At 45.2% G+C, this 12,623-nt stretch overlaps 1 protein-coding gene across 1 annotated transcript in view; it reads right to left on the bottom strand.

Annotated features, from left to right (window-relative positions):
• Nucleotides 1-8,251: 8,251 nt before the first annotated feature.
• Fhip2a (FHF complex subunit HOOK interacting protein 2A) overlaps nucleotides 8,252-12,623 on the bottom strand; it is a 28,351-nt gene continuing 23,979 nt past the window's right edge. The window contains exons 15-17 of the mRNA XM_057778440.1: nucleotides 12,117-12,257; nucleotides 11,157-11,260; nucleotides 8,252-11,070 (exon numbers count right to left, since the gene is read on the bottom strand). Coding sequence (XP_057634423.1) covers nucleotides 10,965-11,070; nucleotides 11,157-11,260; nucleotides 12,117-12,257 — 351 coding nt within the window. The 3' untranslated portion in view covers nucleotides 8,252-10,964. The remainder of the gene's footprint in view (nucleotides 11,071-11,156; nucleotides 11,261-12,116; nucleotides 12,258-12,623) is intronic.

Here is a 12,623-nt window from a genome sequence, read left to right on the forward strand (position 1 = left end):
CAGGTTCTTCCAGAAGTAGGCAAAACAGTATTCTAAAATCAGGCATCAGCAGTGACGTCTCAAGTCACAGGAGAAACACGATAGCATGATCTAAAATGAAAACTTGCTCCTGTGATTCCTTTGCCCCCCCCCGCCCCCCGTAACCAGAGTCTTAGGGTCCCTGTTAGAATGACCGAGGAGCTTTTAAATGCGCAGACGGATGGCTGGAGGCGGCTCATTGGTTAAGAGCACCCACCGGGCTTGCAAAGGACCACTTCTCAATTCTCAGCACTCAGGCTCACAACCAACTGCAACTCGTTCCCGGGCATCTGAGGGCGAGTTTGAGTACCTGAGTTCGACCCTGCACCTCACGTGGTGGAAGGAGAGAACCGATTCCCTCAAGGGGTCCTCTGACCCCCACGCATGCACAGTGGCCTGCGGGCACCCCTCCAAATAAACTAGTGTAAAAACGAGAACACTCGACCCAGCGCCTGCTTCCGTGGGTTTAGAGCTTCTTAAAGTGAACCAGCACTGAGAAGCGCGGGGCTAGTATAACTGTTTGGATGCAAATTTTACGTCAAGATTTCCGAAGGCGCCTCATGACTGGGCCATCTGTCCCAGGAACGGAAAGAATTTGGAGAAAATCCAGCGTCTTCCTGGCAAGGGGAGAGACCGTTTGGCGCCATCGCCCCCTCGCGGCAGCACTTGGTAATGGTTGACCTTGTTTCCATTGTTTTCAGTCATCCAGGCTCTTCTGAGCCTCCGGGGAAATAGCATCTACGTGATGCTGGGTCATCAGGGTCCCGTCCCCCCCCATATGAGTGTCCGTTTGCCCCTGCCTGCCACGTCAGCAACGGACTTGGAACCATAAACCCAGGGCAAAGTTTACAGACGTGCTCTTGTCCGGAGTAAACAGCTGGAGATAATATGCTACAGGGTAGCTCATCACACTTTGAAGAAAATGCAGGACTGGGGTGTGGGAAGGAAGGAGACTGTCAGTACACAGTTCTTACCCTGAGGGTAGAAGTTCAAGGTCGGTGGGGTGCAAGAGACAGTTGGGAAGTCTAACCAGGGTGGACTGGGCCTCCTGTAACTGGTGCGTAGGGAAAGACGGTCTCTCTAAAGAACATCTGGGAAGCTTGCCCAGCAAGCTGCTGGCAGAGCCCATTTCAGCCATTATGATCCAGGAGGCTTGGGAGGCTGGGAACGTGTGGAGAAGCAGAAGCCAGAGCTGCCAGGCGCGCACTAAGTCGATACAGCCCTCAGAGTCGAACGTGCGGCAGGCACCGTCTGCATGTTTCAGCTCAAGAAACAGCAGAAGGTGACTGAGGACTCACAGCAGAGCCTTGACAGAACCTGGGCTGAGTTAGAGGGGTAGGACTGAGGGTAAGGGACTGATCACAGGAGCAAATCCCAGGAACAAGTCAAGCCGAGTGCCAGATTGAGATGGGGGGAGCCTCCGGGCTGAGGTCACATTGCTCCCTAGAAGAGTAGGGTTGGATATGGAGCAGAAGGAGGGTAAGGAGACAGGAAGACAGGGTCCGGCCACCAGGCTGGGGGCACTAAACCCACACAGAGCAGGGCACGACTTAGATGGAGATCTCTCCGGTATTGCCTTTCTCCCCTGTCAGCCTTCCCGCCTGCCTCCTTTACCACTTCTCTTGCTCGCAGCTTTCCCACTTCCCACCCACGCAGGGGGTCGGGGGCGTAGGAGGGTGTTCTCTTCCTTCACACACCCTCACAGTTCATTCCACATTCTCCTCAGGGTGTTAAGGAGAAACAGTCCTAGTCCTTAAAGCACTCTCGGTCCTTCTCAGATATTCACACCAAAAACGGGCTGTGCTGCAGCTCAGTTGGTTAAGTGCTTGCTTAGCGTGAGTGAAGCCAGGAGTTTGATTCCCAGGCTCTGCATAAACTGGGTGTGGTGGTGGATGCTAAGGGCAGGCTGAGCGAGAGTTCAAGGTCAAGCTGGGGGTGGTGGTGGTGGCAGTGATGGGCACCTTCAAACCCAGCACTTGGGAAGCAGAGGCAGGTGGATTTCTTTGAGTCTGAGGACAGCCTGGTCTACAAAGCAAGTTCCAGAACAGCCAGAGCTACACAGAGAAACTGTGTCTCAAAGCAAACAAAAATGGAGTTCAAGGTCATCTTTGACTACATAGCTAGTTTAAGGGCAGCCTAGCTTGCAGGAGACCCTGTCACACACAAATATCAGAGTCAGACCCGTCAGCCAAAATCCATTCCAGTCTTTGTACTCTGCCTCATTTGTCCCAAGCCCTCCCCTGCCCAGGAAGCTTTCTCAGCCCAGAGCAAAGCTCACCCTGGGCTGCTGTGAGGAGCTGCCTGCAATTCCCTGTGGCCACCACACTTTCCGGATCTCATGTTTAATGCAAGCGAGCTTCTAAAAGATCAGGGCTTCAGGATGCAGCTGCAGACACACAAGTGCTGCCCTTTGCAGAGCAAATCCAAGTGCACAGAGCAGACGGGCTCGCCCGCCTTACAGTAATTGTGTTCTCATCTGTACAGATATAAGCAAACCATTTCTGTCAGAAGACAAGAAAAATCTATACACAGGGGCCTCTGGCCTGGAGAGCCCTGGGCAGGCTCCTTTTGAGGCTCTCAGTGGTTTCCAAATAAAGGGTGCCGGATTAGGTCAGTTCATTGCAAATGTTTCTTATCAGCCACTTGATATTTTAACACACAGAAGAGTGTGAAATAACACTAGCTTCAAGGTAATTACAGGATTTTTAAACTGTCATCATTCATCCTGAACACCGGTAACAGGGCATGGATATAATGCTGTGTGTGCGCACACTCACGTGTGCATGATCTTGTGCATGCGAGTTCATGTGTGGGGGTGGGGATGCGGGTGCATGTAGAGGTATCTTCCTCTATTGACGACCAGCTTTTTTTTTTTTTTTTTTTATTTTCCAGACAGGGTCTCACCGATTCTGGAGCTGACCAGCAAACCTGAGGGATCCTCCTGCCTCCGCCTTCCCAGAGCTAGGACTGCAGACGTGTGGCATTGTGCTTGGCCTTTATATGGATGATGAGGGTCCATACTGAAGCCTTCATGCCCCCCTCCCCTTGCCAGAGCCAGACAATACTTAATCAATATTTGCTGAACATCATGGTTGACACATTATGTTACAGTTTCAGAACTCAACTTTACCATGGCTTCCAAATACGGGATTCTGTGTGTCTAGTTAGACATGACTCTCCACTCTGAAAAGGATCTTTAGGAAAGTCCTGTCAGAGAGCAGAGCCCCGCCTCTGCAGAGATGGAATATCTCTTGGGGTAAGTAGTTTGCCAAATAGAGGTCCTGAAGGCAGCTTATCTGCTCCTGAAAAGGGACTTTTTTACAGGAAAAACTGATTGCAGTCAGGTAGAGTGACTCCCGCCTGTAATTCCAACACTTGAGAGGTGGAGGCAGGATTATTGCAAATCCCCAGTAATCCTGACCTATATAGTGAGTTTCAGGCTATCTAGGGCTACACGGTTACTATCTCACCCTCGGCAGCAGGGGAGGATGGACAGAAGTCATTGTTAAAGGTTAGGAGCAGCTCTCATGGTAACCGTGTTTCTGAAGAGTTTGCAGGTAAAGATATTACATAGGGTCTGAGGCTCAGTAGTCAACAGAAGCATCAAGCATGCGTGTCTATCCAGCGTCTTTGCTTTAACCAAGAGGTCCATGGCAGCTGAACCGTTGATGAAAAGGGACCAACATGCAATGGCTTTGTACCAGAACGGATAGCAAGAGCAAGTAGTACAAACAGGGACAAAGAACTTTTAATAATGCGAAGGCCTTAAAATGGTGTTGAGATTGAAATGCTCAACCCAGAATTATCTGTGTCAAATTAGTTACACTTCCCTCATCTTTTCTTCCCATTGAAATAAAAATGATAATGAGCAGCGCTGTTCCGCAAGATGAGTATCAGCTTTTCCTCTGAAACATTTGGAACTCAATGAATATCAATTATATATTATACGCTATGCATGAAAAATGCCAGTCATTCAGGGCTATGAAAAAGTATTTTTATTTCAACATCAAATTTCAAAGAAAAACACTCAGAAATTGCTATGTGCATTTGCCTTTATGGCTTTTATTTTGGGGATGTGGCTCTGAACCCAGATTGCCTTGAGTCTCACATGCTCCTGCCGGCAGTGTGTTCAGATTTAGTTGATAAAAATACATCGTATCAACATCCAGCCCATCTATGACTTGTTGGAATGCATGAAGGAACGGGTCCTGCAGAACTGTGGCTGCACGGCCTACATGACTCGGGGCCACAGTGGGATGTCCAGGGAATTTCTGCAGGGATCCAGAGGTGACGGTGTGGTGATGGTGTGCGGGAGGCCAGAAGCCTTGAGCCTGGCCAACAACACATCACACAGTGAACATTTGTAAGGAAACCGCCTGGTACAGCCGCTCCCAATGCCTCTGAGACGAAAGGAGGTGATGGAGGTGCAGAGACGGGGGATCAAAGAGCTTTGGGTTTTGTTTTGTTTGCTTGCTTTTCATTGATTTGCTTTTATTTGAAGTTGATAATCTTATTTGTAGTTTTTATTTTTTATGTATTATGTTAAAAATTATTTTATCTTTTAAAAATCTATCTTATTCATTATTATTATTGTTAGCTTTCCTTTGCAGGGGCAGTACAATGGTGAGGGGCAGATGCAGAGGGGCTGAGAAGTGGGTAGAACTGGGACACAGGATATGTAATTCCTGAAGAATCGATTAAAAAATTATGCTTAAAATTTTTTAAAATAAAAATTAAAAAAAAATGAAGGATCACATGGGCACCATATTGTAAACAAATGTGCATCACAACATGGGTACCATTATGAGCTAACAACTGTGAAATCCAGGAACACAACCTTCCCCTCACCTCATGACACAAGAACAGAGGCCCAGCATAGAGGTCAGATTTCTGGGAGTCAGCTGGTGTGATCTGCTTCCCTGGGAGGATTTGCTCAGCCCATTGACAGAATCAATAACCTAATGCTGTTTTCTTTTTCAGAGACCCCTGACCAGTCCCATATATGCTGGCTAGCCTATCCAATAAAGAAAAGTGAGGTGATGTCATTATATGACATCATCGAGTGAGCTGATGTCATCACATGATGTCATCAGGCACACTACCTATCCTTTTCAGTTCTTAGATGTCACACATACTTGGGAAGGCAGGAAAACCCCTTGTCATAGGATGACTGGGATGAAAGCGAACTGAAGACATTATCTTGCTTGCTGACAGGTGTAAGCCCTGGCTTGGTGGAGTGTCAATTAGGGGACGTTTTACCCTACACCTCTCTGCACACATGATGTGAGATTCCCCTCTGTATGCTGTGAATACCATTGGTTAATAAAGAAACTGTATTGGGCCTGCACAGAGCAGAATAGAGGTAGGCAGGGAAAACTAAAGTGAATGCTGGGAGAAAGGGGGCGGATTCTAAGAGAAGCCATGTAGCCCAGTCGGAGACAGACGCCAGAACTTTACTCAGTAAGCCACAGCCACATGGCAATACACAGATTAATGGAGATGGGTTAAATTAAGATGAGTTAGCCAGAAATACAGTTAAGCTATTGGCCAAACAGTATTGCAAATAATATGGTTTTTGTGTGATTATTTCTAGTCTGAGTGGCCTTCTACAACAAATTGGCCCACCAGCCTGGTCGACTATATCCACATAAAAACCTGAGAAAGCTTAAAAAGGAATTCTAGACACAAAAGAACAGAGCTAAGCATGGCTTTTGGTAGCCACAATTTTTTTTCTAGATGGGCTTGTGGTGAGCAAGGGCAGGCTGCTTTAAGAGAGGTGCAATAAAAGCTGCATGGCTTTTTTATAAACAGCTCCTGGTTCACCAGCACAAATGGCTCTGACTCTTTTGACGTCTGGCTACAGGGCATTTAAATGGGGTTTGCAAGCAGAGTACTATGACTTGGTTAATGGCAACATCGACCAACTGTGTGCTTGAAAATGGGACTGTGAATATGGCTTGCACTAAAAAGGCCTCCACCTCACCATGTTGGACTGGGTGGAGCCAAACGGCAAAGCAGCCTTAGTACTAATCAAGCCGCAGTTTAGCATTTTAAGAAGCTCTTCTAGTCAGAAAATAATCACAGACACACAATAAAGACAGATTCAGATTTTAAAAAAAAAGACCTCTAAATGGGCCACAGTGTTGGATAAATCTACATGGGAGAGAAAAGAAAAAGAATATAAACAGTTATAAAAAAAAGTAAATGTTTTTTTTTTAAAAGGTATCTTTAAAGAGACAAGAGTATAGACAGTTATAGACTAAAGGAGTAAAGATAATGAAATAAATATTAAAATATAAGAGTAGAAGCAAATAAGTCATGTAAAGATGGAATATACACTGACAGTCTGGATTATGTATATTATTGAATTTTCTTTAAATTTTTTGACTGTGAAGGAGCTAAGTATAGAGAGATATTTCATTGTATGGACTATTACGTTAAACCAACATAAAGGTATCTTGTCTTCAAAATTTGGGTCTAAGGATATGTTGCTTTGGAAAAGCGGTTCTTCTTTTGTTTCCACAGAAGATGAGAACCCGTGGATTTATTCCACACTAATGTGGTTTGATGGACCAAGAGTCACTGTGAATACCCCCAAAACTTACTCCACCCAATAAAAAGCAGGAAGCAGTTTGGAGAGAACTACGCCCAAATTCCCTAAGTGATTGTTTATAAATGTTTGCTTACATTTAAAGGGGGATATGCTATAGAGACTTGCACTGGTATGGATCTTGGTTTATTGATACAAATTTAAAGTCTATTTTGTTATATTGTGTACATGTATTTTTGCTCTTAAGGTATTGTGTTTGTGCAAATCATTTAAAAATGTAATATATAATTAACAAATATAGGTTAATAGATAATCATCTATAATAGTCAAGCTTGTGTTCATGTTACTTAGATTTTCTAAATTGACAGATATGTATTTCAGATGGATAGGCATTTTTCAAATCTTTCAAAAACCTTCAGAATATGGCATTTAAAATGTTTAAGAATGCTGGGCGGTGGTGGCGCACGCCTTTAATCCCAGCACTTGGGAGGCAGAGGCAGACGGATCTCTGTGAGTTCTAGACAGCCTGGTCTACAAGAGCTAGTTCAAGGATAGGCTCCAAAGCTACAGAGAAACCCTGTCTTGAAAAACAAAAAACCAAAAACAACAAAAAAAAAATGTTTAAGAACTTAGGACCTTTTATGACAATGAGACACATCTGCTCCTGGCAGCACCAATCTACTTCAAGAGGAAGATGGGCATTAAAGAGGTTCCTTATGGAGTTGCTTAGCCACATGGGCAAGAAACTGCTCTTGCCTGGACTGCTTGATGAACTGGACACACAGGACCCACAGAGAAATGACTGCTGAACTTGCCTAAAGGGGAGATGGTCCTTCAGGGTTCCTGCTTCATGAAAGAATAGAAAGCGTCTGCCAGACACCCTGCAGGACACAGAAGAAAGTGACTGACAAACTGCCAATATAGGTGGAACTGTCTTTGAAATTTCCTGCTTCATGGAAAAGTCTGCTGGATACGATGGGCCTGTAGGGTGAAGATGGATGTCCCAATGGTACAGAAGAACTTTGGGTGACTGTCCAGGCAGCGAGAAGTCTCTGTCAATTCTAGAGTTTTGGAAATTGCTTACAATGCATTTCCTGTTTAGTTAGGTAATATTATATCCTTCTGGAGTCCCACAAACACGTACTACCGTGACTCAATGGCTGCAACATCCCATAACCCTTTGTCTGCTGGGGTGAAGAAAACCACGGCTCCACACGTCTTCTGGCATGACGCTATGGTGACACTTGGGAACCATAGCCACTGAGGCTACCTGCACAAGATGAGCTGGCCTGCCTACATCACGCGTGGAGGAGGGGCCCATGAGGCCTTGCGCCTCCCTAACAAGCTATATGAATGGTTGGTGGGGGTCTTTTTCTTTAGTGGTGTAGCCACTGCTAAGTTACCTTGCTCAGCAAAAAGCTGTACACTGTGCTCACACCAGCAAGTCCAACCTCAATGGATCAAAACAAGGCACAAAAACAGGAGAGTGGTGTTGGGAAGAAAGTGTTCAGCCGGCGGGAGGGATGGGAGAAGGTAAAGGGGCAATGAATCATATTCATGTGTGAAACTGTCAAAGAATACAAACAAATAATTATAAAAAAAAGCACAATTTCAGACTTAGCCATGGATAAAATATTTTCAGTTAGAATTCTACAAAAATATAACACAATATTTTGTTTAAATTACATTGATTTATTTTCTTGATTTCCCTCTTAGTCCTGCATGCACTGTTAGCGCACAAGCCAAAGCTGATCTCCACCTCCCCGGAAGGGACGGTGGGCACACAGTCATCTGAGAGCTTCTCCGTCAGTGGCCACCATCAGTGACCCACATGATGTTCATAGAAAAATGTATCAAATATCCTGTTTAATGTAAACAAGGCAGAGGCTAACAGAGTATTAGTGATGATATTTTACAGGGCTTAGAAGTAGGATTATCTGTCTTAACATAGCAAGTGTCACGATGACATGCATATTTTACTTTATTATACAATCCAAATACGTACAATTACCACATAGTTTGTGGGTTTAGCATCTCCCTGTGACTCCTGTTACACAGTAAACTTAGAAACTAAGTGGTAACTGTAATGTAATAACTTATGGAGACATTACCATGAAAGTACAAAGTCATTCTATAATTTGTGCCCTGTAAAATTAAATGTAACAATCTTTACACTAGCAACAGTGTAAGCAAGCTAAGGATTTTGGTCCATATACACACATGGACCAAATATGGTCCATAAACATATATATACATACACACATTTAAATACATTTATGTACAAACACAATAATATACAGGTAAGCCAAAAAGCTATGAATCCATCCATAGCTTCATATTGCACAGATACAGTGTGAGAACATTATATAGTTATAATGTGAGCCCTGTAATAAAAATTGGCAACGACAAATCTGATTTTGTCAAGTGAAAATGGCTTGTTGCTGAAAATAAACCCAAAGGCTTCTGTTAGAAAGTTAGAAAATAAAAAATGTGCACACCAATTTCCTATTTATACAACCACGGAGCAGGTAGAGTTCGGTTCGGAACTCACCATGGCAACCACTTGGCTAAGGTGGTACTTCCACGCACCTGGTCTGTGGAAATCCTGGAAACAGCCAGGCCTCTGGAACTGTGGGAAAAAGCCTAGGGATGTGGTATATAGTTTCCTTAACAAATCGACTCAGTTCTCTGACTTGTGCTGACTCTAGGTCTGAATTAAATATGCAGAAGAAATTACAGAGGAGAAGCCGACTAACCCTAGCCGGTTACGGATCAAGATCATTATGGTGACTCAGGAAAACTCTATTCGCAGAAGCAGCAAACACACAAATTATAGTTAAAGCTTTACTGAGCTCGTCTGCGTGGATAAGCGATAAGGTCCTGCCGGGAATTCAAGGACTAGTCTGGGAGGTAACCTCATTGCTACCACACCTACTGAGCACTAGGAAGGCATTAAGAAATATCTGATACCTCTCAGTGCCTTATTTTAAACACACCTTCATCTAAGTAGACTGCAGCAACATTTTAAAATGAAGGTGTTGCGGTGATTCTTGCACAAACTGGTCAATAAATACAACAAAACCATTTCTCATCACTCACGGCCACAGAAGGAAAACCATGTCGGGAATCACTGTCTCCTGTTGTTATAGTGGAGTTCTTGAATGAGCAAAGAAAGATCTGCATCCTGTTGGAAATGCAGTTGTTTTGTTTTGACAAGGATGATCACCCTAGACCAGAGGCAGGCTATTCATACCGTCAGTATTTTGTTTCTAAGTAGCGAAACTGAACTATAACATGAATCAGAAACGCTAGTAAAATAGACTGAACAAAGCGTCAAACGCGCTCTGAGCACATACCACGCGCTGTGGCCGTGCACACACATCTGGTGATATCACAGAGGGGGTGGAGGCGGACCCTCTCGAGCTGAGAGGAAAGAGCAGGTGACCCGCAGGTGTGCCCTGCAACCCGGCTCACCTAGACATCCTGCATCCAGGCCATTCCACACACACTCAGGCTCCTCAAATCCTCTAAGGTGTGAACTCAACAAGGAAAGACTTTTTAAAAATCTCTTTAGAATCTCTTAAGACAAAAGACAGAATAAAATGAAAGCAAATGTAAACAGTAAAGGCCCTCGGCACCCTGACGGCTTCCTCAGACTTGCCGTCAGCTCCCACCTGGACACACCCACTCCACTAAGAAAGTCAATTACGAAACAGTTTCATAAAGCCATTCTCAGAGAAGGCATGGGGAGGTCTCAGTATGTGTTAACTAGCTTTACAAGATACTACTTTAGCGAACGCTACCACTGAGGCGGATGAGCCCAATGCTGCTGCAAACGTGAGTGTGGAGAAACTGGAGCCACACAGGGAAATCAACACGAACATGGCACAAAAGAGTAAAAGAACATTTCTTTAAAAATATATATTAATTAATACTTTCTTATCATATTAAATTGTTTTCTTACAAAAGCTGAAGAATGATGCTGTTCTCTGCGTTTCATCTCCTAGAGAGTCTTCTGAGGGCCTCAACTACATTTCTTTCTCATTTACAATTTTCTTAAATATTTTGTATGATAAGAATCTTAACCTTAAAAAGTTATAAAATTAGTGATTTTTTTTGCTGCTTATTAATACAAAAGAAGATAAGCATTAAGTCTCAGAGAATGTCAAAATGCTTTGCTGCCTGGGAGGATATTAAAATAACAGAAATACCAGCAAAGTCCTGACATCAGGAGTTTTGCAGCTTTTCGGTCACTGGAAATGCATCCCGGGTTTCAACAACGTGCAGTTTACACAGAGAATCATGACATCAGCCCTGTTCACCGGCAGCAGCCAGGCAGCAGATTCCTACTTCACTGACAAGGTTCTCGTCCTCCCAGAGATCAGGGTGATGTCACTCACGGCGTGGCGGAAGCGTGGTACTTCACGAAGGCGATGGCGGCCAGCTCCTTGCAGAATTCCTCTAAGACAATCACACCCTCTAGCAACGTGATGTGGTCGATGCTAGAAAAGGCAGACAGAAGATCAGGGAACAGCACACACTGGGCTGGCTGAGACCTGTAGACAGAGCATGTAAAACACCGACTCACATCTGGCCCTCAGGCTCCAAGCCGAGCAGTCGTTTTCTGACTAGGAGAAGCTTGGGGGTGAAGTCTTGAATACGCTGAATTCGAACCATCAGGTCACCAACAACCTGCAACAGAAGCAAGACTTCAGCCCCTGAGTGACTCCACAGAGATTCTTGGACAGAGATGCCTCCCTTCCCATCACCAACGAATGCCAAGTGTCATTATTATCTCTGACCAACCAACTCCTATCTAATCTTCAGAACATACATGTCAGGGCTGGGAGATGACTCATGGGTGAGGGGCTTGCTATGCCAGTGTGAACACTGAGTTCGAATCCCCAGCCCCCACCTACAAGCACTGGTGGTGGACACAGGACAATCCCAGGGGCTCACTGGGCAGCTCACCCAGCTGGAAGGGTGAGTTGTGGGGTCAGCAGAAGACCTGACCTCAAAAACTGAAGTGGACAGTGACAGGAAGACCCCAGACATCGGCTTCTGGCCTACACAGAAGCACACACAGCCAAGCACACCTCCATGTGCACGTATGCATGCAGCATGGGCCTGTGCACACAAGCACACTCACTCACACACACGTGCACACTGTACAAAAACAAAACTCGAGGTTTACTTTATGTGGATGTGTGTTTTGTCTGCATGCAGGTATGTATACCACATGCATGCTTGGTGCCTGCAGAACCCAGAGGGTGTGGGATCCCCTGGAACTAGAGTTACGGATGGTTGTGAGCCACTGTGTGGGTGTAAGAACTGAATCTTGGCCCTTTGCCAGAGCAAGAGCTCTCACCCTGCTTTCTGGCCCACATATCAAGAACTTAAATGGATTCTCTTAACCATGTAACGGTTCAGAAGGCAGAGCAATGACCTGCGAGCAGGAGACACGCCCTACTTTACACTAACCACGCAGTGAGAGGAGGATGCTGAGCGCAGCGGGGGATCCCAGAGAGCAGAACGTTAATGAACTCACCCTGACGATCACAGAGAAGAGCGATCTGCAGCCAGAGGCAAGGTTCACATAGGGGTCCAGAAGGTACTCGTGGGTGTGGGGGTGGGGGAAGAGGCACAGCCTGGACAACACTGAGGTCACCTGCAGATTCACATCATATGGCTGCGGAAAGCAAGAACAGAAATATTCATGTCCTGTGCAGCCCCAACCCTTCCCCCACAACCACACCCTCCCATCCTCTTCTGCAAGGGAGACTCTGGCAGCTGAATTAGCCCTTCCAAGGAAGTCAATGCACTACTGCACAGTGCTGAAATTTACAATCAGAAAACAAACACAGACACCTGCAGAAAAACAAAGCTGATGCAGGAGACAGCTGTTTATGTAGGCTGACGTCATGAATGCGTGCAGCAGGCCATCAAACCTGCAGCACGTCAGATGCAGTATTATTAATTATTAATACGGAGGACACATTGACCCAAAGTCCTAACAAAGGCGTTTGAATTAAACACAGAAGTAACTTCAGGGCTA

The sequence above is a fragment of the Chionomys nivalis genome, chromosome 8 (assembly GCF_950005125.1).
Source record: "Chionomys nivalis chromosome 8, mChiNiv1.1, whole genome shotgun sequence".
NCBI lineage: Eukaryota > Metazoa > Chordata > Mammalia > Rodentia > Cricetidae > Chionomys > Chionomys nivalis.